General features: G+C 36.5%; 2 protein-coding genes across 5 annotated transcripts in view; one reads left to right on the top strand and one right to left on the bottom strand.

The window, feature by feature from the left end:
* UNC13C (unc-13 homolog C) overlaps window positions 1-2,127 on the bottom strand; it is a 244,707-nt gene extending 242,580 nt beyond the window's left edge. For 2 of the 4 annotated variants that reach the window (XM_075160101.1, XM_075160104.1), the window contains exons 1-2: window positions 1,540-2,127; window positions 182-211 (exon numbers count right to left, since the gene is read on the bottom strand). In XM_075160101.1, coding sequence (XP_075016202.1) covers window positions 182-211; window positions 1,540-1,561 — 52 coding nt within the window. In that variant the 5' untranslated portion in view covers window positions 1,562-2,127. Of the gene's footprint in view, window positions 1-181; window positions 653-1,389; window positions 1,497-1,539 lie in introns of those variants that run through there. The other 2 variants (XM_075160102.1, XM_075160105.1) reach the window with 2 other exon arrangements.
* Window positions 2,128-23,588: 21,461 nt separating this feature from the next.
* The window catches only part of WDR72 (WD repeat domain 72), a 113,794-nt gene continuing 110,200 nt past the window's right edge, over window positions 23,589-27,182 (top strand). Inside the window, exons 1-2 of the mRNA XM_075160099.1 lie at window positions 23,589-23,873; window positions 24,965-25,071. Coding sequence (XP_075016200.1) covers window positions 23,628-23,873; window positions 24,965-25,071 — 353 coding nt within the window. The 5' untranslated portion in view covers window positions 23,589-23,627. The remainder of the gene's footprint in view (window positions 23,874-24,964; window positions 25,072-27,182) is intronic.

Below are 27,182 nucleotides of genomic sequence, written 5' to 3'. Positions count from 1 at the left end.
TTAATTCGATCTTTAAAATATATGTATATTTTAAAATTCTTTCCTCATTTGTTTTGTACTGAACTGTTGATGAAATGCATGCAAGCAGTCGCAGGCTTAAATGATTCTTTAGTGTGATACACACGTGCATGCCTGAGAAATAAAACTGTAAAGCAGAAATTAAAAGGGAAATCAGACTTACCAGCTGCTTTATCCAACCTTCCTTTTTTCACTATAAAAAAAAAATTGATTATATTCAGATTATACCTTAACAATGCTTGCCAATGAATTTTATGGAAAAAAAAAATCTACAGGATTTCTGTGATATAAAAACCATCAGTCAAAAATGGAAACAAGTACTCTTAAAAAAAATGTAAGCACCATTGTGCTAAGATAATATTACGCAGAATTCTTTGGGAAAGAAAACCTGTGGAAAGTCTTTGCAGCTTACAGAAACTAGTAAATACATGGATACAACACAAAGGGCAGAACGGAGACCAGGTGACCAGGGACAGTACTATATTATCCATCACCTCATAATGCTAGTTAAAAATTCTTCTCATTAATAGTCACAGAAGGCTCACAGATTTCATATAAACTAAAGTAGCTTCTATCATCTTACAAAGAATCTTTTATTACATTGTATTTACTCTGCCTATTAGAAGAGATATACTGCAGTAAACACCTTACCAATTAAAAAGTGAACATTTCAAATCCTGACTTTGTTCAACAGCCTTAAGTTCCATGCTATGATATGACTTCCATTAATGAAAAATGCCCTGAAGCTAATAGGATTCTGATTCAGATAGTCATCATAATTATGAAAATCTAACCTGGTCATCATTTTGTATCAAGTGTCTGACTACTAAAGTTCAGTGAATTTAGACTTTCAAACAATATAATTAAATATTCTTTAAATTTTCCTGCTGTATCAATGCATGTAAGACAGCTCAGTTCAATTTCAATGAAACATCACTGCAGTCCTACAAAAATTAAACCTGCTATAAGAATATACTTATGTATATCATGTATTTCACTACTATACTTAGGACCTAGTAATTGCCAATAAAACAGAAAGTTGAGTCGACAACTTTACACCGCAAAGGTTCCCAAAAGCTTACCATGGTTTTCCGATTCCCTTCCCACTCGCCTAACTTCACCTACCTTCCTTTTCCTTATTCTTGCTTTCATCTATCCCTAAACAGCCCTAAGTATTCTATGGAATTGCATCATATTTGCAGAATGTCTATCTGACAGCCTGAATAATTCCATCATGTCTCACACTGAGAAAGCTTTCACTTTCAGCACAAATGGGGAGAGGCCAAACTGTCGCTGAGCCACAAGCAGAGTCCAAATACTGCAGCAGTTCAACTGCACTGCAAGAGTGCAGAATTTACACACTGCACTTACTTGAATTCCCTTGAAGGAAGTATCTCAAGAAATATTCCCATCAACTTAAATGAGCAATGCGCATCTGCAGTCCATGAAGTTGCTTTTTATAGCCACCTACTAAATATTTGTCACGTTGGTGAAGGAGCTTGCATGATAAGAAAAACCTACCTTTTACAGAGAGAAGTTCCATTCCAGTAGAAAAATAGTTTAAAGAACATAAATTGAAATGAAGCTTTTTTTACAAACGGGAAAAAATTAGTTTGGCTTGAAGACTAAATTACTCTTTTCCTCCTGTTCCCTCACTGCAAGTGTGTTTCACTTTTCCTGCACGCTCCGCCCATGTTTCACATGGAGGAAAGCCAGCCAATTGATGGAGCAGTGAAAGATCAACGACAAATTCTTTCTCCCTCTACACACACTCTGAGATGGAAGAGGAAAGGAGAAATATTACAACTGTTTCCTCACCCTCATTTCCTCAACTTCTATCTGCTGTATGCAGCTGCCTCTAGTCTAAACACATTTCTGAATGCTGTCTTTGCCAGCAATAACAAACTCAGTGCAACTGTGTTCTTTTATTAAGAACATACTTTGGCAGTTCTTAAACTTTGATTTTAATACTTGCAAAGCATCTGAAATGGAATACAGAAGGTTTAATTTTTTTTTTTTTTAACATGGATTCACATGGTCAAAACTCTTATTTTACTGTATTGGCTATAGCTAAGCATAAGTAGGCTTTATTTTCTAAAATAAAGTGTCAATAAATATTGCACAAAAAACAAGCTGAATTTTAATATACTTCATGAATTTCTAATTCTATTGCAGCACTTTGTTGGATAATAAATATTCTCATGCAATGTTAAAATATTTTACAACGATACTCAAAACACTGAAATCTTTATAAAAACTCTGATGTTTGTGACTACTGGGGGTATATTTTTGGGGTTTTAATTCTGATTAATAGTTTATATATTTCCACAGACATGTAATATCTTACTTTCAAAATTTTTCAGTCTCCATCATGTTATAATTGCAGTCTTTGGTCTTAGGTCTTAAATTCAAGTAGGGGAGTGTCCTTGGAGCAGAGGGAAGTGCGTATGTCTTCCGAGTTCAGGAGTGGCTGTCTGCAGTTCCAAGAAACTGGGTCTGGGTGATGGCCACACCTCAAAAGAGGTGAGAGCTGAGACTGTTTAGTCTGGATAAGAGAAAGTTTGGGGAGGTGGGGTGGGTTTATCCATTTTTATAACTACCTGATGGGAGGGTATGAACAAGATTGACTCTTCTGATTGTTGCCTAATAACAGGTGAAGAAGCAATGGGCACAAATGGAAACTCAAAGTTTCACCTGAACATAAGAAAACTCGTTTTCACTGTGAGGGTACTTTAACACTGAAATAGGTTGTCCAGAGAGCATGTGGAGTCTTTGTCCTTGGAGATACTCAAAACCTGACTGGACACAATCCTGGGCAACCTACTCTTGCTGACCCTGTTTTTAAGCAGGGATGTTGGACTAGATGAACGAGGGGTTCCTTCCTTGTGATTCTGTGATAGCCCGCAAGGTCAAAAATCTGTTAAGTGCGATATTGAAGAAAATTCAGTGCAGGATTTCATGAAAGTCTACAGTCACTTTGCATAATATGTGTAGTCTTGATATTTTTTTTTCCCCATAGAAGTGTCTAGTACTTATGTTGGTTTAGGATCATGCTACTCTGCCGTAATGTGAAGTTGTTAACATATTACTTTTTGGTCCTGTGTCTTAGATTAATATATTTGCTTATCTCTCTTCTGAATTCTATTTATTCTGAACAAGTCTTCCACAGCAGTCTGATAGTCTTAAAGCCACGTTTCCACCTTATGCAAGCAATGGAGTTCCACTGAAGTTAACAAATCTAGTCTGGTACATACTGGCTGAGAATCTGATCTCAAGTGTGCATCTGGGTCAAATGAAAAAAATATTTACTTGGAACAAAAATCTAATCACTGCTGACTTAAGGTTCAGTAAATACAGTCCACAGTAATCCTTAGCATGACTCAAAGTTATACAGCTGCATCTCTGTATCCTTCTGAAATTGTGCAAACTTGCCTCCTTTTCCTTTCTTCCACTCACCTTCTCAGATATCGGGGGCTTCATGTGGAATACTGATTTTCTTCTTGGATCCTTGGGTTCCAGCAGCAACAGCAGTCATTGTGGTTCATTTATTTCACTGTGATGTCATGACTGTTTCTTACATATGCAACTGGGAAAGATGTTATGATTTTATGGTAGGAAATATGCAGAGAATACTTGAACATAAGCAGAAGGTCACTGTGGACTGAGAACACGGCATGTGCAAATGCTCTTTCATTTGGAAAAAGTATTTCTTATATTTAACAAAAGAATAATGAAAAGCACTGAGCTGGAACAAGCTGTCATGATGGTGTTTGGCTAAAGGGCATAAAAGTAGCAACAGCAGTACAACATGCATGTTTCACAAACTGATATTTTCAATACCTCAAGTAATTACCCTAAGATTAGTCATGCCTTCCCCAATGTTTTCCCTTTTCCATATTACCATTTTTTTATTTAATGCCTGATACTACATTTCAGTCCTAGAATTTGGCTTCAATTAAAATGTCCCAACATTGTAGATCTATATGCAGAATGAAGAATTTAGAAAGACATTGAAAAAAAAGGAAACAAAAGGAATTGTTTACATTGCATTTTTATCTAAGCTATATCAAAACTGTCTATACTTTCACTCCACTCTATTCAACAGAGGAGAGTAAGTAGGTACAATGCTGTTATTAAGGATGTGTCACCTGATACCTGACACTGTTGAGTGATCTGCTTCCAAAAGATGTATGTAATTATTTTTCAATCCAAATTCTCAAGGACATGGAGGATATGATTCTTTTTATCTGTGAACTTACATATTTATTTTTTTTTAGTGAGAATCTGCTGCTTTTTTTTTTTTTTTTTTACTTCTCCTTCTTTACATGCACATACTAGCAAATTGAAGCCTGTCAGTGTCTTTCAGTTAATTCACCAAAAGCAAGGAGATTTCAGTCTGATGATTTACCTACTTGGCATTAAAACTACATATTGTTTTCTCAGGAAGTTCCTCCTCTACAGGATACTTGTAATGCAACAGCTATGGTCATGAATTCATAGATTTTAATATAATATATTGCATAAGGAAAACAAGGAACAGAGCACATTTGCATACTGATTGCAAAAACATGTGCAAGATAACCTCTCAACTTTCACAGGAAAATGAAAACACAGCCTATTGCTGTTTTAAGATATCGTAGTTATAGAAGAGAATATTAAAAAATAAACTTGGCAGGGAAAAAAATTAGCCAAATTTCAATTGTTACTACAAATATAGAGTGTAAGAGCAGTTTCCTTGCATCCCCTACATTTCTATCTGTAAACATTATGAAGCCATCTTTTCTTAGCTACTTTTATGCTGACCCATGTGTACTTTTAAAGAACTTTTGACCTTTGAACACCAACATTTTAACTCATCAGTATCTCCTTACACTAGCACATGAAGAAATATGCCAGTCACCTCAGAAGACTAGGTGATAAACTGTTTTTTTTGCCTTCCCCTTGAAGTCAATCATTGGCTTAAAATGAGAGCTAGTGGGGAAGAAGATTTTTGTCTATTATGGGAAAAAATTACGCACTCTTCAGGTCAAATTCAAAGATAAATGGCTATATTATCATTATTGTGATCATAATAACACGGAAAGCTGAAACCAGTGAGAAGGAGTTCAACCAGGAAAGCAAGAAAAAAAAAATCAGTTTTTCCAGCCAGTTCATTTCTACCTTTCAGAAATATAGATTCTGCATCCCCAGGTGTATACTATAATTTTCGGTAGACTCCATAAGTGATAAAAGATAGAAATAATGAACTCTGTAACAAAATATGCTATCAAGAAATGCATCATCAAAGTGACAGGATAAGCAGAAAATCAATCAGCTGATTTCTGACCCTGAGAAACTATGAGCAATATTGAAGATAGGAACTACAAATTAGATCAGTTTTGTCCTTGCCTCCAAAAGATAGGCACAACTATAGCCAGGGATAATAGGTGATGTGTTCTGGGCTTCACAAGAATCACCTTGATAAATGAGTTCAATGCACTCCATTTACCCTCATCCAACAGGAAACAAAGGAAGGGCCCTCCTTCAAAATGTTATGTGTTATTAACCACCAAGTACATAGATATTTCAATAAAATTTGTATCTATTCACTTCAGTTTTGGAGATTAACAACAAAAAGTCAAACCACAGCAATAAAAAATCCTGAAGTTTTAACACAAAGAAAAATACAATAACTTGTCATAGATTCATATTCCACCTGTCATATTTGTGATAGTCACAGGAGCTAGTAGGTTATTAGACTAAAAATAGACTTATGTCACAGGTTTTTTCTTATTCTATTACAGAAAAGTGGTATTTCAACTATAAATAAGTGCCACAAATTTCTAAGTTTTGAATATTGAATACCTGGACTTAATGAGAAAACTGTATAATTTTTAATTTGGTCCTTAGCTTTAGAAAAAAATAGATTATTCAGTCCAGATTGACCTTAAGGTTTTTGTGTACAAGTTTTGCATGTCACTTCACACCTTTCCTTCCTTGACTCCAGTTTCATAGAGACTGAAAAAACTATCACTTACCTGTCTTATGAAAACAGAGTTGGAATGATCATCTGTACAGTGCTTTGGGATCTTCTCATTAAGAATGCTATGAAAAGAAAGATAAATATTTTTACTATTTTACATAAATAGAAACTGAATATGTACAAACCAGACACTGTAGCAGTACACTAACTGGGAAGAGGATCACATACTTCTGATTATAGTCCTTAAGTTTGGGTACTATTCTGCCCCTACTCTGACCTCTGCCTCTTCAATGATGGAGTCATTTGGACCATTGAAGTCACATGCCCCAGAAAGCATGCCCCCTTTGTACAGCAAAACAGATCAGAAAAAGCTACCTTAAACAATGTAAAGAAATATAAATCTCAAAGAAAAATGTATTTTCTTTTTATGATTTAAGTTAACCAAGATTTTCTAAACTTTTTGTTTCATTATTAGTAGCTCTGCTTATTTATATGATTTCTCTAAAATTCCTTGCTGCCACACAAAAATTAAACTGTGCTCATTATAATTAAGGAGGAATAAGTTTCAAAAGAAACTTAGCTCATCAGAGGCCCAATCAAACATTTCTACTCAGTAACTGATTGTTAAAAGCACAGGTTTGTTCCCTGTGAAAGGAGATGTTTTCCAGTCTCTTGCATCTCTGTTCCACATGTCCTTATGTAGTCTTAGCTGCTGCCTTGACTACTTTTATTTTACATTTAGAGACACCTAGTGGCTCGAGTCTGATTTGCTCTGGGAAACAGCAATGATTTCTCATTTCCGAATGAACTTTGGATGTTTTCAGATCTTATTTATCTCTTAAAACACAGCACAGTAAACATTTGACTTTACAAAAAAAAAAAAAAGTACTAAAATACAGAATTGTATTCCATAGTATACATGAAAAGTTTGAGATGACAAAAAATATTTTGTCCCTTTTTTCTTGATTTACATACACACCTGAAGAGTAAACATATCTAGTACTTTTTTTTTAAATTACCATAAAAATGTACCTTGATTTTTTTCTTCAGAACATTCAATTTTATTCATCTTATGCATCAGATTTGTTACTTTGGCCTCTGTATCTCTTCCTAAACATAAATCTCAAAGAGATGCCATTTTTCATCATTTCATGTATGTTTGTACGCATACCTCTGAATTTGTGATTTAGTGGAGTGCTTGGACCTAGCTGGCTTTCTTGGTGTCAGTGGAATTGCTCTACAGGCAAAAAAGCTGGCAGAATAAAGCCCCTATCAAGAAATTAGGTAAGGCTCAGTAATGCTTTCATCTCCACTCTTAAATGAAAAAAATGTTTCTAAGCAAACAGACTAACAGTCTTAGCTTGACTACTCTGATGTAGCAGAATGTTTTCTAACTCAGTCAGCCCTGGTAAACTTATGAGTGTACAATTAGTAACATATGCTGCAAATGTAACGTGCCTTTTCTTAATGCTTTCAAAAATTCTCCGTTCCTGGGACACTCAATGATTGCATTTAACCTGTATGAGCTCTGTACCCATATTTTAAAAATTGTAATCCTCTCTTCAGTTCACTATAAAATATTTGTATTCAAGAAAAGCCATGAAACCATAGTGGAAATCAAGAAGTATGCGATCTCTATTTCCTGTATCTCTGTTTAATGAACATACAGGAAGTGCTTAAATGAATATTTCTAAAATATCTGTAATAGTTCAGCACTTTCAGCCTTTTTTTTTTTTTAAAAAAAATCACTTTATACCCTAAAGCCATATTAAATACATATCTACCAGAAAACCAAATATTTCTTATCCTGCTTCTATAGAAAGACAGAATAGGTATTTCTTTCTCCTGGATTCTCATGTCCCACAAAAGTAAGAAGTAAGGAACTCCTAGAAACAAATATAGCTGCCATAATTGCCTACATTATATGGTCTTACAGGGGGCAAGAATACTGGAAAAGGTGTGGTCATGATGCTTATTATGAGGAATTTTAAAATTGGGAAAAATTGTTACAAAACTTCCTTTATCTTTTTCCCTTAAAAATATAATTTAGTATTCCACACTTTTCCTCAGAAAAACACAAAGAACAGAAACTAAACCCATTTTATACAGATAATCTTGCAAGACAAATGTGTGAGGTGAGTAATTATAGCAAGGAAAAAGCCTTTAAAAATATTTACTGGAAGGACGAAACAAGATGGTTACTTGTACAAGCTTAAAATGTAGTTAAACTACAATTGAACAATAACAAATCACGTTTTCGCATTCTGAGCAAAATTAAGCTTTTAATGGATTTAACGTTCCTCCCTGTTTTCACTTTGCTCCCTCTAGCGTCTCAAAGGGTATATTACACTCCATCGTCACAATAAATAAGCAAAAACGTACTTGTAACTCGTATTTTAAAATTAATAATATTGTGAAACTACCCTATTGCTGGACCTAGCGGCTACAGCATTATTATTTTGTGGAAAATAAAATAAACAATAAAGTACAGTTTGTAAATCCAGTAAGACAGACATTAAGAGATTGAATTCTGTATTAACACTGCCTTGCTTTAATTCCAGAATGCAACAAGTATAGACTCATCTGACCCTTTATTCTGATAGCAATTTGTGAAATTGCATTTATTCTCATAAAAGCACTGATTTAATCAACAGCATTCTTAAGTCTCCAGAAGTATATCCAATGGTGAACATACCCATAGCTTATCTTTGCAAAACAATAGCTCCATTGACATGAAATGTGACATTTTTTCATCAATATTTCATCACATTATACATAAGACAGTACAATAAATTCTCAGTACTTGACAACTATCCCCTAATGTAATCTAAGCTAATGCTGTTTCATATTTCAGTATGTGATGTCTGTCAACAATGTTGTTAACCACTAATTGCTCTTATTCATCTCAAAAACATGCCTTGATTGCTAATTGAGGCCAGATAAATATTTTAGTTTATTGAAGCTACTTTGCTGCCCATTCAGATAAAGAGGAAAATCCTTAAGAGAAAATCCTTAAGGAAAATCCTTAAAAGGAAAATCCTGAAGAGAAGAAAGCTGGAGAAATTAATTATTGGATGACAATAATCACAACAGAGACTGAAATTATTATATCATCTGGATGGTTAATAAATTAGTGAGCCAACATTATTTTTAGTGAGAAATAGGAACGTACAGGTACCTATACAACCCCAGATCATAAGAAACAGGCCCAACTTTTTACATTTATAAAAGTTTTCTCAAAGTTTTTTTGAAGTGCTTTTCATTAATGGATTTCAAGGCTTTTCATAATAGAAGTAAATCTCATTTTTATTAAATTACAGAAGAGGAAAATAAAACGCTGGCAGGGGAAATTAGCCACAAAATGTCTTCAAGTAGACCAGTACCCAAGTCTGCAATACAATGTGGTATTTCTGAATCTAGCACTAGCTCACCAAGCCAAAATAAAACCTCTTCAACAAAAGAATCTGAAAATACTTCACAAAACAATTATGTTTGAATAAAATGAGACGAAGTGGTCTGCACGTCAGACCAAAAATTGGGAAAAGAACTAGAATTAGAATGCAAACCCTCTGTAATAGCATGTGAAAGTAATGCCCAAAGAATACAACTAGCAACTGATGACTGTAGCTTTGATGCAGAAAGTTCACTTTTGAAAAGAAGTCTTATTTCTTTCAGAAGAGATTCTTCCCATGCCTACATCATTCCCTGTCTACACCCTTTTCCTTTGTGTACGTATTAATCTGTGAACTGCCCTTGCCTCCCTTGTGGAGATCCAACAGTCCAGGACAGATCTCCTTTTTCTCCGACAGAAAGAAGTGATCTCTGTTGAGCTCGAGAGTGTGACCAGTTTTAATTTCTTTTCTTTGTGCATATTCTCCCTTTCTTTACCAGTTGCCAGGTGTGATATTTCAACTTGTGATTCATTATGGATTTCAATTTAAGAATATTCTGTAAACATCACAGTTATTCATAAAAAATATTTTGAGCCAAGGTAATTCCTATAGTTTGTTTTCATATGCAAACCCAGCTGATATCACAGCAGGTAGGTTGATAAGTCTGTGTTCATTCTGTTTTTCCCATAATGCAGGTTGTTGCCAAGAACCAGTGCCACAAAACAGGGAAATGTATACAAATTCTTAATCTTTGTAATTTTATCTTCCTGTATGGGTCTTGTCTTTGCCACAGTATTTTCAGCTTAATGTGTATATGTATTTTTACTTATATAAAAAATATTAAAGTTTTTAAATTAAAAAAAAAATCACTGAACATTGTGAAAATAATTAAAGGATCAAATCTTTGACCTCATCTAATTACTTTTCATACTACTGTTATGGCCTATATAGGATTTCACAGCGGCATAACAGCAGCATCCAGTGATTCTCTTTGCTCAAGAAAATAATGAGATGGTTAAACCAGGCAGCGAAAAAGGGACAGAGAGGGAGCATTTCACAGGAAAAGAAGAGAGATAAATCAGGGTTCTGTGAACCTGATTATCATATCAACACTTTCAGAAATAACATGCAAAAGTTATGATAATTATTCCAATAATTGGTTCACTCTCATACTTAAGGCAAGTCCATTTTTTGGCATTATTCTTAAAATCCTAGATTCTGTTCTTGAAACATGCATCAAAATCTCACTTTCTAATTTCTTAGAAGAAATTACAAGAAAGAGTTCCCAAATCTTGAACAACGTTATCCTAAAAACCTTGTGATATCTATAAATCATACAATTTATTTTTAGAACCAAACCATTATTTTTAAAAGAATAGTGGCATGTGAATAGTACAATTTTCAGCAAAAGACTTTTATTGCCTACACTGTGATTTGACATCTGTCTTACCTGAGTACTTTTGACATAAGTTACATCAGTTTAGCTTGAGATATAGTGGTAAATCAATTTGGCTATAATGGTACACATTTCTATGTGGGCATTTTATATTGCAATACATTTGGTTTCTAGCAGTTTGGTACAAGTTAAATTCTTTTTAAGCAAAGTTAAATCGTATACACAAAACTGCTGTAAGTTTGGGAAATCTGTTCAACATCACCCCTATTAAACTAGTGCAGAAAAACATACTTTGTGTTAAGCCAATACTGTAAAAATGTTATTTTAATGATTTACCTTTCAGTTCTGTAGCAGTTCAATTGCTCTTTCTAAAATGACTTATGAAAATGAAAACTTTACACAAATATTATACAAGGTATGGGAGGTTTTGTTTTTAGGTAGGACCAGTACTTTAAAAAAAAAAAAAGTATAATTTGGGATGCTATTAAAACTTCTATTATTTACAACAGATGATAAGTTATGTATTTTTAAATACAAAGCTTCATATTACAGAGGCTAGGAATGAAACAAAACCAGTTGTTTTTTTGGGATAGTTCTTAAAATCTGGAAGTATAAGTAGTATATATGATACATATAGCTTTCATAACCAGTATTTTTAATGTGCATCTGTAAATATATTTAAATAGTATGGTATTAATATGTGTACAACTTTTATGGAATTATTTATTTTACCAAGGTAACAAATATGATGTTGAAAAACAAAATAGAAATCACACAGTTTCATGACCCTCTCTGAGCACAAGACACAATTAAGGTCTTTGAAGTGACCTTCTCTTTGTATCAAGTTGTGCTAAACGTATGTGACAGTTTTTCATATGGAAACATCCATCTATCAATGATTAAGGAGAGGCTGTCAAAATTATTTATTTAGGTTCACAGGCAGAATTCACAATTCACACGAAGTGCCAAAAAGCACAAGCAATATCTAGTTCATCCATTAGATTATTTGGTCTGATACAATTCTTTCACTTTCTTGATAAGCATCTTTTGACTTCAAGAACTTTAGCTGAGGTTCCAGTTACCACTATTGACTTTAAAGGGCCAGTGATCATCTTTTCTGAGAAAAATAATATTATGGTTTTTAGAGTAAGTTGACTTGTATCATCTCATTTTGCTTTCAATATGATTACTACTAAAATCCCTAGAAGCAAGCTTCGAAAAGAGGTACCTTTGTAAGTTTTACCTAAGATACAATATTTCAGTGTTCTTCACTCTGCCTGATTCAATCTAACCAAACATCATCTTTTCCATTAAAGTTTTACTTTCAGGGTTTCTAACTTGCCTACATAAAATCATTCATAAGGTGAAGTGGTTTAATTAGTCTCATCTTTAAAGGTTTTTATTTTATTACATTAAAAATCTTTTGAAATCTGAACTACAGAACTGCTGAAACAAATAAAAACAAAAGTTTGGGAGAAATGTGTTTCAATCTGTTACAAACTTTACACACTTTTTTTCTTTTTATTGCATTCACTTACCTCTAAAGTGTAGCCCACAGATGCAGACTGTAATTACAGTAACACATTTTAGAATATTACTATTTATCTCAAGGCAGATGCCTCAGGGAAATAGTCTCAGTGTAAATGTGAATTCAATAATACTAAAATAAAAACTCCACATACTTTAGCTACCATACTCATAATTTAAAATAGGAGAACCATAGGCACTAGAAATACACTTAAATCTCTTAACATCCCTCCAACTCCCTGCACATTTCAATGTTATTTCAAAAAAATATCAGGCAAACAAGTTCAGGAAGTCATGGTTTTAGACTGACCTTTGAAAAAAGAAGGGACAGACTATTGAACAAATAGACATCACATTTCTTTTCCTTACTGTATCCATTCACTATAGTTTAATGTTTTCAGACAGAAACTCTTGAAGTTAAGAAACTCACATCCTCAACAACACGTACCCTCACAGCACGAAGTGTTCAGCTCACCGGTTTTCTGCCCTCAGACATGACACCACAGCTGCTGTTGATTCCCACACCTGTGAGGAATCAAGCTCCACCCCGGGAGCACCTGGCTGGAGGCTTCGCAAACACCGGCCTGCACCTGGCCCACCTCTTGTCAGGAGAGCCGCCACCACCTGCTTCCACCTGCGCCCGACTCCCGCAAGCGCAAATATTCTTTTCACCGTACTTAAAGCAGGGCAGACACTTGAAAAGTTTCCCGTGCCTCATCACCGAGCGGGGGGTAATCTCTGAGGGGCAGGCTAGGCCCTCAGCTGTCAGCCCCAGCCCAGGTGGGGCACGGCCCCGCCCGAGTCTGCAGAGCCGCGAGGGGGAGTGCAGCGGGGCAGGCCGGTGAGCAAGGTGGCCGCAGCCCGGATTTAACCTCGCATACTTTTTCTCTGGCCCCTATTTCCCCTCACTATTTCGCCCTGCGCCGTCAGGGCAGAGAGCTACCGCGTAAATCCCGTCCCTCGGCGGGCGCGGGCGGCACCGTGAGCAGCTGCGGGCGGCGCGAGCTCGCGCCGGCTCGCGCCACCCTTGCTCCCGCCGCCGCGGGAGGCCAAGGAGCGGCCGCCGGGGCGGGAGCAGGGCTGGGTGTAGCCGCTCCCGGGTGGGATAAAACCCGTCCCAGCTGCCTCACCTTCCCCTCAGCGCCCTCGCTGCTGCCGGCTGGTCCTCCCCCGCCCGCGGTGCCTGGGAGCCGCTGGAGGTAAGGGGCGGCCCCGCGGCCTCGCCTGCTCAGCTGGGCTCCAGGCACGGCTCCTGGCAGCCACCTTCCTTCCCCCGCTTCCAGCCTGGTGCTGGCCTCCCCGTCCTGCCAGCAGGGCCGGGCTGGGGGCAGCGGTGGCACTGGCGGCGCCGCCACCGCGCTGCTGCCCCGGGGTGGGCGCTGAGCCGACGCCGCGGCCCGGCTCGCCCCTCGGGGGGAAACCTGGGGCTGTTTGCTGGGACTGTCCTTGTGCGTCCGGGCAGCGGGTCTGCGGCCGTAAGGCTCTGCTTCCTCGGGCACCTCAGGAAGGCGACTGAGGGTGGGTTTGGGTTTTGCCGTGGCCAAGAAGAGCGGTACCACAGAGCTCTGGTGATGGGCACTAAGCTTCTCTGACCGGTGCAGCGGTGGTTCTTTCTTATTTGGGCAAATGTCATCCAAGTTTCTGGGAGTTTTGTCTGGTCCCCTGTACATTTAGTATCAACTATATAACTTCTTTATATTTCAACACTGATATCTGATGTTAGGTGTCTGAAACTTCCGATTCCAAGATAATTTAGGGAATTATTTATATTCCATCAATTGTTTTGGAGTTTACTTATAAACTGGACTTCTTGGAGAAAAGCAGTAATGTGAGAACACATCAGAGTTCAAAATATTAGCTCGTTGAAAAGGGAAAATGGTTTTGTGTTATTTTAGTGATGCCTTATTGGTGCAAAACCATAGAGTAGAAATAAATTTATATTTGTTTTACAGCAGTTCTGTTTTCTCTTGAAAATAGTTCTGGTTAGAGATTTTTTGAAACTTGCTCAATTATGGAATTAGTCAGGATGGCTCACTTAAAGCCTTGTGGTGTTTCTGTCGTGATTACTTTTCTGGTCACTGCTAGGAACAGTAGTAGTGTTTTCTTAAAATATAATGAATTTTAGCATATCAGTAATGCTACTGGTACAGAACTGTGATCTTTTGGGAATACTCATTGCAAAAATGGCTGTCGCAGTGAGCTAGTTCTGCTCAAAAGGTTTGTGTTGGTAGGATTGATTACATGAGAAAAGCAGGTTTTTCTCATTAAAATTTTTCAGTGTTAAAATTAGAAGTTTACTGTAACGAAAACTGCAATCCATGCATTGCAATGCATTGGATCAGTTTTGGACTTTGATTCTGCTTCATAATAAACAGTGTCTTTTAACTTAAGCAGATTTGACTGTGTATATATAACAAATTGTTCCGAGTTGTTTACACTAAACAGCTGCATACCCCATAGTGAAGAACACTGCATAGAGGCCTGTTTGGTAATCAAGAGTATTCAAAGAGCAAAATAGAAAAATAAGGAGTTCTTGTTGTCAGAGTTTGGAAATCCTCATTATGATGCAATTGATTACACCACTGATTAGTGATTATTACATCACTATCCAAAAACTAAAGGCTGATGATATATTTTAGTTGTTTTATTTCAAGCATCTGATTCCAATTTTGTTTGTTATTTAAACTTTCCAGAGTACAGTGTAGCTGAACCAAAAACATCACCTCTCTAATCGACAGGGTTTTTTTATCTTAGATGAGTTCAAGGTCACTTAAGGAAGACAAAATGAGTGACTTAAAGCTTTGATGCATATTCACTGCCCCTCAGTGGGAGATTTTTTTTAAATGTTTTTTTTTTTTTAGGTTTCATGTGTCTTGATCTTACCAGATTTTCTATCTTTTGTGTTAAAGCAGCGTAAATAAGAATGAATTCTGTAGGCTTAATTATGGCTAGTTCATTACAGAATCTGTGATATTTCATAAAAAGGAAAGTCGATCAAAGCACTTGTAGATTACATGTGACTTTTGCTTGCATCTATGGGAAGTCTTGACACAGACTTAAAGTTTATTACTCTCTACACTTCCCAAGTTATGTAGGCCATAAACTTGGAGGTGACACCACCTTAGTAGACCCTTTGATTCATGTGAGATTATGTTGGGATCATTGACTCTGTAAAGGACATAAATGTCTCTCTGCTCATAAGACAATTTATAATTAAGAAAATGTAAGGAGGAGCTGTCTCTTTACTGGCATAAGGAAGCAGCACTTTCTCACATGAAAAGCTGTTACTTTCAATAAAGGTAGGCATAACTTAATGTATATAAAACTAAGGTTAAAAACCTGTCTTTAAGTCAGTAAAATGCAATTTTGTGGAAATCAAAGTTTACATTCTGCAGAAACTGATGGCCCTTTTCTGTTGTGTGTGCTTTCCTGTAAGAATTGCCAAATGAATGTCCTGAGACCTGATTAAAGCTCTGCTTCAGCAAAGCATTTCACCATTTGAATATGACTAACTCCACTAAGATGACTTAAGTGGTACTATTTGTATGCTTAAAGCATTGGAAGTGGAAATAATTCACATATATGTAGTTCTGTGTAGCGCTTAAGCAACATTTCATTTCCTGTGGATAACTATTCTTGTAGTTGATAGGACATTCAGGTACTATATTTCAGACAATAAAAACAAATGTTGTTTTTCTTTGGAGCCATAAAAGATGTCTTTAAACACACTTGTATAACGCATTTCTTTTTCAGATAAACTTTGTATAGATACAGGATCCTTGATATGTGTGATTTAAAACAAAGTTAGCTAGCTCATGTGCATTAGCTGTTGTCTAACATGTTTAAACAGCTATTATATCATTGATTATTGTTGTTGTTTTAGAAGCCTTTAATGAAAGTGAAAGAAAGTGGGAATTCATATTTTTGCAGGCATTTTTAATTTTTCTACTTAGCAAAAGAGCATCTCATGACACTTTTCTAGCAAGCTTAAAATAATGTAACAGTTCATGGGGTAAAGTAGTAACTTCAAGGAGGTGAAGATATTCTACTGTACCTTATGACAGTGTGTAAAGCACAGGTGTTCTGAGTTGTTGATGTTTTCACTGCCCCATTTTCCAGCTTAGGTGCAACATAAACTATTTTAATTAATATTGTGTCACCAAAAGGTTTTGAGATGGCCAATTGAATTCTGCCAAGATAGAGTCTTTTGATGAAAACATATCTTTATTGATTGTAGAAGAAGAAAATCATTCTTAAAATGAAATCCAGAGAAAAATCATATCCCTCAGAGAAAATTTCTGAGTGGCAGGCTGAGATTAACATCATAAAATTGAATTTGTGCTGCAAACCTTTGATGTAATCAGCAGCTGGGAGATGGTGTTGCCCTTACTGTGCTCCTTCTGATTGTGGTGAATTATTGTATGGAATGAAATAAGTGTTTCTTGTGTCACTCGTTCAAGAAATACAAACAAGGTATTACTAGGTGGTTCTTGCTAGTTAAAATGGGTTGTATTGATTCCTGGTCCCAGTCTCTTGCTCCCTTGGACTGCAAAAGCAGTACGTTCACACCCCAGGGGAGATCTGGGTGTCACTCAACAGTGACTCTTGCGGCCGATTAGGGTGTAGCCCTGACAGGTCTCGAGGGAAGTCCCATTAAATCTTAAACTGGAAGTGCAGTGGCAGGCAGGTAGGGTCTCCAGGATGGAGCCGCAAAAAGCAAAGTAGAGGAAAAGGTGTGGAATACTGAGGGTTCTGGCAGAATGTATTAAAACACGAGGAAGTAGGACATACGATAGAAATGTTGATTACTGGAGTATTTTACTTGTTGCCCTCTATCTGATTAGATATATTAACTAAAATATTTGAAATATAGAAATATTTTTGCTGCTGTACCCACAGAGAGCAGACTCCACATCTTAAAGGAGCCAGTTTTAGTTCTATTGTACGATGTGCTAAATACGAACTATTTTTTAATTATCTTTTTAAAAATCTCTTGATAAATCTTCCATTGTTTTACTTTTTGCTATTAATTACTTCAAATATCTTTCTGTTACCATTGTCTTGTCTTGCTGTGTTTAGTGTCATTTCTTTGGTCGTCATTCCCTTTTCATTTACCTGGCCTCCTATATCTTCTTTTTCCTTTTCCTACATTACACATCCTGCCTTCTCCCCCAGAGCCTCTGTATCTCCATTCTATTTCCATTTCTCTGTTAAGCATCTTTCTCAGCATTGTATTTCTCTTTTCTAATTTATTCCATTGCTCACACCTATACAAATGCCTGTGTACCCCACTGCTTCACAAATTGCAAAGTATTGTTGACCTGTATTTTCAGATTCATGGAGGCGATCGGCTTCTGAATAGCAACTTATATAAATAGCAAATCTGTGAGCAGCATCATGAGCATCAATGTGGTATGTCTGCAGGCTTACAAAGCACTATGTCACTTCTGTATCTTTACATTCTGTACTTTAGATACTTCTATCAGGTATTTTGTAAATGCAATATGTTTTATTATCCTCTTAGATGGACTTGCTATATATTGTGGACAGTGGGTGAATATAATTTTTTAGTTCGGGAAAAGTTATACCTTTGCTGATTACCAGAGATAATATACAACACAGAGTGCAACATTTACGTCATAAAGTAAATTGATAAAGTTGTGAAAGCAATATAGAATAGAACAGTAGACTGCAAGTCAAAGCTATTTTTAAAGACAATAATTAGCTTTTTACTAACAGTACAGAAATATTGATAGAACTTCTATTTTCTTATATAGACAGTAAGAGAGGATATGTCAGATAAAGCCAAAGAATAGACAGGAATAGGAGAATGAGATAGGTTAGGAACACACAAACCTTAGGAATTTGTCATGAAAACCTACCAGGCTGTGCCTAAAATTTACTTCCTAACAGTTTACTGCAATGATGAATCTGTATGGGTTGTGTGGGGAATTTATATTATTTTACTTGACCATCAAGAATATTGAAGCCTGGGCAAATAGAATTTTGCCAGACGGAGAAGACATACACTGCTTTTATAAAATTGTCAATAATTGTTTTTAATCATTTTGGCCCATCTATCCTGTTTTGTTTTTTTTTTTTCCCCCCAAATATTTGTATTTTTAATCCAATACAAACAGTTAAATACTGCTGATCTCTTAATATTTTCAGGATTGTAAGCTAATTTCTGCATCTTTTTTGAAACAACTGATCTTGTATTGATATTTTAGGATGCATAGGAAACATGAAGTAAGTATGAACATAAATTCAGAAAAGTTTTTTTGGCAGGTTGACTGTTACCTGTATAGTGATCTTTTGTTGCACAGAGTCTTTTCTCCTTCTGTAAATAAGCTATAAAATCCTATTTGGTAGCTTTTGTTATGGGCTGTAGCTATGAGAAGGAGGTTTCTGTCACAACCAGTGTTTTATTATGTGAACTGTTTGAGATTAGGTTTCTGGGAAGTTCAGTTCCTAGTTTTAAGGATCTTGATGTATGTGAGAACTGATGAATCCTGAATTAATTTAAAAAATCAGGGTATGTGTTTTCCTTATCAAGAAATGTGATTCTTATAACTGTAGTTAATAGTTTAATATTGTTCAGGATGTTTCATACTGGAAAGCTTCCTTTATGCTTTTGAGCAAGCTCTGCATGTAAATGCAAAGACCAATAGGGAATGTGAGCCACAGACCTCAGTGGCGGCAAAACAGAACCCAGATTTTTCACTGTGAGTATATGTGCATGCGTGCTTCTAAGCAACTCTTCCGTTCTAACCTATATGTTCCCAAACTTACCTGCCTTAGGATTATAGTTTTTATCTTGAGGAGATGCAGCATAGGAATGTGTGCCTGCGATTAAACAGTAATTATGTGGCACTGATTGGAAGGTCTGAGATGAGCCTAATAGAGAAGCTAACAAATATTTTTTTTTTTAGGGTCAGTAGAGGAGGCAGAGGCTTACTATATTGGAACTAGGGCTTTATGGAGAAAGCATGTTGAGTTATGATGGCACTGTTTCTTTATGGTATAATCTGACCTTTTTCATTCTGCTCAGTTCATGACCAGTCACAGTCAAAAAAGCCGAGTGATGAGGAAAAGCCCTTGCATTAATATGTGCTTAGAAAGGGATTCAAGGTCAGGCCTCCTGCTCTCTGGCCCCTTAAAGCTTTTGACTAGACTTCTAAATACTTCTCGGCTTCTGTAGAATAAAAGGTGGTGTACTCAGCATTTCAAATGAAACTTTAATACTGTAAAAATGGTCTAAAGTTGCTGAAGCAGCACAGCCAAAGTCCTTGAAGCTGTGCAAATTGGGATAATTTTCCAAGTTAACAGAGGTTTGTGGTGCAGTTTCAGTGTGAAAAGTGTTCATAGAACTAGAGACAGGATGGTAGAGATGTTATAAGTTAGTGGTGGGATGAACTGGTATGGTTTTAACCAAGAACAGGGAATTTTTTTTTTTACAGTCATGAGGGGGTTATTTTTGACAACGTGATCATAAGGGCAGGACAAGTAAAGAAGTTTATTAGGTTGTAAGCAGGGAGAAGTGGGGAGTAGGACTGAGGAACTTGATTTAAAGTTGAATTACGGGTTAATACTGAGAATCAGACATGCTTGAGTGGGCAGAGCTGGTGGAATTTGACACGTACTGATAAGCTACATGCAGCTCAGATATGCCTTGGGCAATAGTTGACTTTGTGGAAACAATTTTTACCTTTTTTTAAAGGAACAGTGATAAATATCTGTTGATTTTACTAAAAAAAGTTTGCTCTAGGTGCTATTAGCATTATTAAATAGCTTTAATAAAGCTAAATATTGTCAGAAAAAATGTGGATGTGTGCATGTATGCACATGAGTATGCAGTATCTCTAGGGAAGTCATGATATTCTTAGAAGGAAAGCTTTCATGCAAAATACTTGTGCATCAAAATATCTTAATCCAAAAGAAAAGTTTACCAAGAAGCAAGAGGAAAGAAAGTTAAGGACTGTTACATTAACACGGAAGTTCATGTACCTTCTGTTTTATATTTCTCTTATGCTTCAGCCATAACATAAAGGAAAAAGTACAAAATGTTCTTGTAACACTTCAGTTGAAATTGATTCTCTTCTATAACCAATGTTTTGTCCGTAGTAGTAGCTGTTAATTAATTCATGACACTCATGGAGATGTAACACAAATGTGTGCAAATAGATCATCTATATATTAGCAAATTCTAGCAATTTGTTTAGTTTTTAACTTCTGTTGATTCTCTTTCTGAGTTCTCTGTTACTCATCACTTGCGCAGCAGTAGGTCTTCTGCTAAGAATATTGATCTTGATTCAATGCTGCTTTTACAAGAAAATGTAATTTATTACTTCATATTCAATGCAGTACAAACCTGAGTTTTGCTGCCTTATGGTGTTTTACACTGATTAAACACTCCCATGGCACAAGTATAAATGACTAGATGATATGCAAGAAAATGCATTTTAAAGACTCGGGATTTGGCTTATCAAACTGTTAATTTGGCAGCCACCATTTTATAAGCCCTATGACAACAGTGAATTTTCTTTGCTTAGCTGATACCTAAAAAAGTATCATTAGAGTTTGGCTAGAACAACTTTCATTTCAGGGCATAAACTGGAAGAGAAAAGGACTTCAGTGTTCATCAGTAAGCATAATACTTCATATGACTAGAGATTTAAAAAATAAGTTTTAGAAAAGTCAAATTCTAAAGCTGAGATCAATAACATCTCTCAGTATTTTGTGATGTGCCCGCAAAGAGCTTTAAAATGAAACTAAATGTGATTTAGCCTAATAAACCCTTGACCTCAATTAATTTTCTCTTAGATTCCTCTTCCTCTGCCTTTGACATTCTGGCTGAGGTTGTATGGCAGGACCTTGATAGTCTGCCATACCAGTCTTTTCAGCTCTTTTTCTCAGTAGCTGAGCCCTTCATCTCATGTTCTTGTCAGGAAGCAAGACCATTCCTCTAGTTCTGTGTCACTTAAGGCTTTTATTAGTAGTAACGAAGATATCTCTTATCTGTGTCCCTGCTTTCAACTGCTACTGTGCTGAATTTAGTGATGGTTTGTATTACAGTTTCTTTAAACATAGCTTAAAAGGCTGCTTTTATGCTCTGTTTCTGTCCTGTGGTCTTTTCTGAATTATCACAGAAGCTGGTCTTCATGTCATTTTGCATCATTCCTGTATTACTTCCTTTGGCTGGCTGTTACCTGCTGCCATGCATTTTGTTCTACCTGGTTCCTCTCTCTTCTCTCAAGATTTCAGCTTTAATGTCATGTCTTTTGGCTCACCTCTCCCAACTGCACTGTTCTAGCACCTTGTTACTGGCACCGGTTTCATTTTAAGTATCTTTGCTAAGGATGTGCTAACGGCTCTGTTGTCTCCCCTTTCTCCAGGACAAACAGGAGCATACCTTCTTTGAAAAATGAATTTTGCTTAGTGGCTGCAAAGCGGGTGTTCTGAAGTATCTCTTCAATGGTATTATTGCTGTTTGGATAAAAAGTGGGTGACATTTTTAAAAGAATAATTAAAATATTTATTTGAGTGAGTCTAGACAGTGGTGCTTTAAGCTGAAGAGCTTAAAATCTGTTTCTTTTTGTTGTTTCCTCTTGTTCACTCATGTGTGGGAATAACATGGTGATGTATACAAACATTTTTGACATTGCTTAATATCTGTCAGCTGTCTGTCCATCACCTGCACACTGGTGGCAGTCAAAACTGCCCTCAGTAAAGTTTAAGAGAATTTCAGTTTTCAGAGTAGTCACTTCACAGGCACAAGTCAACTTCATACCTTTCTCCAACCCTGACAACAGTTAGAAGCAGGTGACAACAATCTTCTGGCATTTTCTACAGAAATCTGAAAGGGAAGGGAGGTAAACAGAGATGCTTCAGAAGCATCTCTACAGACTTTCTGGAAAAATGAGGAAGAGAAGAACCATTGTAGGATACAGGGAAGGAGAGCTGGAGGCTGTGGTATACTCAAGTTAATAACTGGGGAGTTTTGATACAGCTGACTTGTATATATGGGAATTGTTTGCATTTGGGCTATGGTAGACACTGGTAGCTTGGTGTAGGGCTCTTTCATGTAAAGACACTGATGCTACAGATGTTGCTTATCTGTGTCTGTTTTTAGCAATCAACCATTTCATATAAGTTGACCCAAAGGAGACATACTTGTTGGGTGTGTTACTAGGTCTCCTGAAAAGTCTTAACAACATGACATATATGGGTTTTTTTTAGGTGAGTTGAGTAGTTAAGTGCAAATTATTTATAATCAGATACTTACTGTTTTTTCATTTTGAAGGTATTGTTGGGAATACTCTAGAAATATGTTAAACACTTATGAACATGGGAATTTGAACAGCAAACAATGTGGCAGAAGGCTTGTGAAGTGACTGAGAAAGCAGTTTTCTCAAAGTATTTGTTTGAAGCAAAACAAGTACAGAATTCGACTAGCAAGCAGAGGTAGTTTTAAAAGGAACAGGCACCAAATTTAAGAACAAGCGAAGCGGAACTTCTTAATAAGGAGAATTTTAGGATATTTTATAAGTACTGGTGTTCGAACAGACACTGAAATAGTTTCCTGGAAATGCAGTTCATAAAAATTTATATTGAATTAAGTAACTACTAGTAGTCATTTTGGACATTTCCATTAAATCAATTTTTTGCAGTAGTGACTAAAATCTATTATATGATAAATTTTTTGGACAAGGGACTCATGAGTTGAGCAGCAGAAAGGTTCTGTTTGTTCTCCCTCTTTCCCATCTCGCAACTCTGCTTCCACCTTTCTTTTGGGTCTTATCTCTAGGAGATGCCACTGAATGGTTGAGGGTATAGTGCTTTGCTGCCCTGACCCACCACCTGTTCTCTCCTTCCAGCTCTGTTACCTCTTTCTCTTGCCTTATCCTCCTCGGAACCACAGAGTCTTTATTGACACCCTGCTCCTGTGCCATCTCCATGCGCCAGCAGTTAGTTGTTGAGAATGAGCAGCACTGGTTGGAGAGAATAGGGGAGACATGGTATACTCCACCAACCAAAATTAGGAAGAAGACAGAATGACATGGGCCCATCAGAGCTAAGCCAGGTTGTGTGGGGCAGCACATGACTCCTGTGCTGATATTTCAGTATTGTGATAGTACTGGTCCCTGGTAACTCTGGTCCTGTTTGATACTGCCTAGATTTAAAATAGTGGCACATCACTGTCCTGTATATTTAAGCTATTAGTGGATAGCTATCCTAATTAAAGTGATAGTGTGATGTTGGCAACAGGTAGAAAATGTTTCAATGCCTCATCAACTTTTTTGCAGCAGTATTTTGTAGCTCCCCTTTTCAGATGTTGATTAAATTGCCTTTCTTTAAGTGTTTTTTTTTCTTACATTTCTTACTTAGAATCATCATGACTTGTTTTTGTTTTCAGGTGCTGACTATGAAGGTATCAATACAGGCTGTGGCAGTGTGGGGGAAAATAGCTCCTTCTCACAGCATCACTGCTATTATGATTACAGATGACCAGCAGACTATAGTTACGGGAAGTCAAGAAGGACAAATATGTCTCTGGGATCTTTCATCAGAATTAAAGGTTTGTGTCCACTGTGCTACGGTCTGCCAAATAGACAGATTGGAGTTTTATCTTTTATTATTAACAATGGGATTATCCAGACTTGTGCTTACGTAATTTAAGTTTTAAAGATAGTATGATATTTGTTATAGGAAACTCATGAAGAAAAAGTGTTGAAATGCCTGAATGAGCAACCAGTTATTTGCAGACTTTGGAAACTTTTTTCATGGGTTATCATGACCTGTGGATTATAATTTGAGATTGTGTGCTGTAAGTAGTGACAGCAAGTAAACATACAGAATTACCATGATTCCTATCTTGTAAAGTCTTTTTTCTTTTTTTTTTTAAATCAATTGCTGAGCATGGCCTGTCATTTGAGGAGAAAAAAACTAGTCATAAAACCAGAGCTCTCTACCAGATTAACAATGGAAAAATGTGTAGAAAGATGGAATAAGTAAGATGAAATATGTATTTTTGGTATAATTAAGCTGCAAACCTTCTGGCATATTATTGCTATTGCTTTGACTATTTCGTATTTATTTTCCTGAGAAGAGAACAGAGTCAAAGCAGTTCCAGTTTTCTATTCTGCATTCCAAGAACTATGGTTCTATTCTTTTTGGATTTGGCTGCCCCATTTGTGTTCAAAGCTTGAAACTTTAGTTTGCACTTTTATGGGGCTACCTTTTTCCATTAAGATCTTTCCATACAGTGAAGCTAATCAAAGGGATTACTTAACACGTTGTATGAAACACATGCTTAAAAGCTTTGCTATATCAATTCCCTACTTCGCTCTGCCACTTCTGCGTGCTGTAGGGTGAAGGCCAGAGATATTCTGCACATTGCCTGTTTTATAACACTTGACGCTCCATAAATTCTTCAGAAGGTGCAATTTTTAGACTACAGTGGATACAAAGACTGTACTTTATGCAAACTGCATAATCCATCCACATCTTTGTACATTCTGGAAACATGACTAAAGAACGTAAGAATATAAAGTAGATTGACAATTACTCATTAATAATAACATCTACAAGTAGTATTCTCTAGCTTTTAGATCTTAGTTTATACAGAAAATATTATGTTTAAGTTAAACAATTGTATTATTCTCCTAGATTTCATCTAAAGAAATTCTCTTTGGCCATACTGCTTCTGTAACTTGTTTGGCAAAAGCAAGAGAGTTTGAGAAACAGCCATATGTAGTAAGTGCTACTGAAAATGGGTAGGTAACTGAATATTCAATTATTCATTTCTTAAATCATGAAATGTATGGCAGGCATAGGTCAGATTCTGTATTTGGCAGAAAGTTTTTAATCTATTTTCTTCTGATATGAAAAGGATAACAGCTACTTAGGATAATGACTGTATTGCTTATATACAATAGTCTAACTAAGAGCTCATCTCTTGGACAACCAGAAGGGTTTGGCAGATTGAGATACCCAGTTAGCAGTCAGGAGAATGAATTGGTCAGAGGGTCAGGCCCCATTCAAAAGGACAATAACAGGCTATTGGAGGCAATCAGCAGGTTCAGAAGTATTTTAATATCATGGTGCTTTTTTCTGTTCCTTCCTGAGCTTAGTCTTGAGAATTGAGTAAGTACAAGAGGCTAATGTACTCTGATCCATGTTAGGCTTGCTCAGTGAGTCGGTATGGAAGCACAGAAAAGACTGCCCTTGAATAAAAGGCATTTATGTTCCTTGTCTTTGTTTAAATCTGACTTGCTATTTTGGAGTACATCCTTTTAGAGGCTCCTGATCAGCTTTTCTCCTATGTGTTTATTATGACTTGGCCCATCACTTGAGTCAAACTAGTTTCTGCAGTTCTGTTAGGTTAGCATTCAAGAATATTTTTTTTCCTCTGAATATTTGATAATCTTTTCAGCTGGGGTCTGAAGCCCATCTGTTCATGATTTCAGCTGTTGAAACTAGTTAGGACTAGCTTCTTACTTCCTTAAGGGCTTTCCTTAAACAATTTTGTCTTGCTGCTTAATGATATTCTCCTCATTTTGGGTTCATCTTTTCCAATTAACAGGACAGCTCTGTTAAAACCTCTTCCCATGAAGAATTCCTGTCAATTGCCCTTCTTCATGCTACACCTTCCAGCACCTTAAAGCTACTACTTTCTCACTGAGGAGCTTGTTTATCCATACCAGCTGCTAGGATCTCTGTCTGATTCTTTCACTCAATCATGAGTATACAAGAAAGGGATAACTTGAACAAACTAGTTCAGGCTTCTTAATCTTCAAAGGTTAGATTGCTCCACTGGACAGATAGTGGTAAATAGTTCTTATTGTTATGTACAGAAAGGAGGGTGAGAAGTCTACAGAACTAGTTTTGTATTGGCCTCTTACAATTCTACTCAAGGGTTCAGAGGTTTTTCATCTTCATTCTGAAGTTCTGTTAGTTCTCCCAGATCAAACTGGGAGAAAACATACTGTATTTCCGAAAAGCTGGGGTGAAAAGCATTAAGAAACAAATGGGGTTTTTGCTATAGATATACCATACAGAGAGATGTTCACATCCTAAAGGTTCTGCCTCTGAAGGGGTCATCGGGCTTGCTTGGAATGTATATAGGTAGGACTGAATAGTCTTCTGGCCCCTTTAAATGTTCACTTTTACCAAATTACTGCTGACTTCTCATCTGTATTACATAAGGGCAAAGCGTCCATCACTGATCCCTGGAAGGCTGCAACACGAAGTTGAGATAATTACAAATGGGAAGCCTCATCTTCAGGAGGTGCAGGGTTTGTCGAGCTGCATTTTCTGGCTTGTGAATTATTCACTTCTGCCATTTTCAACCTTCCATTTCCTTGTATTGAGGGTGGAGGAAATTGTATGGAAGATGATACTCTACCCCCCCCATCCCAATTCAGAATCTCTTAAGTGTTTGTTTAACTTATCCCAGAAGGATTAGTATTGAATAGTATTTTTGTACTTTTTATATGGAAATCTATAAATTAATCCATAATGATTCAGATGTTCTCACTGATGTCCTGTGTATGCATATAGCATATGCTGTAGGACAGGTTTATCAGCATGTGGTATCACTCACTCCTTGTTAGTACACACAGTAAATTAAGTGCAATATGCAGAAACTGAAATTATATTCTAGTCTCATTTGTACATGTTTGCATGTATGTATCAACTTTACTGCTTTAGCTATGTTACTGTAAATGTCATTCTGATATAAACAAGGAGAAATTCACTGCCTTGAAACGTTTATCAAACAGCATAAGCATTCTGTTTAAGTTACGACTTTTGGTCTACCAACTCTGACACTACACTACAGATGTATAGATTTCACTGCTCTTGCTCAGCTGAAAAATATAAATTA

This window comes from Calonectris borealis, chromosome 11 (assembly GCF_964195595.1).
Source record: "Calonectris borealis chromosome 11, bCalBor7.hap1.2, whole genome shotgun sequence".
Lineage (NCBI taxonomy): Eukaryota > Metazoa > Chordata > Aves > Procellariiformes > Procellariidae > Calonectris > Calonectris borealis.
The sequence above is the reverse complement of the archived record's forward strand: the minus strand, read 5'-3'. Positions and strand labels throughout refer to the sequence as shown.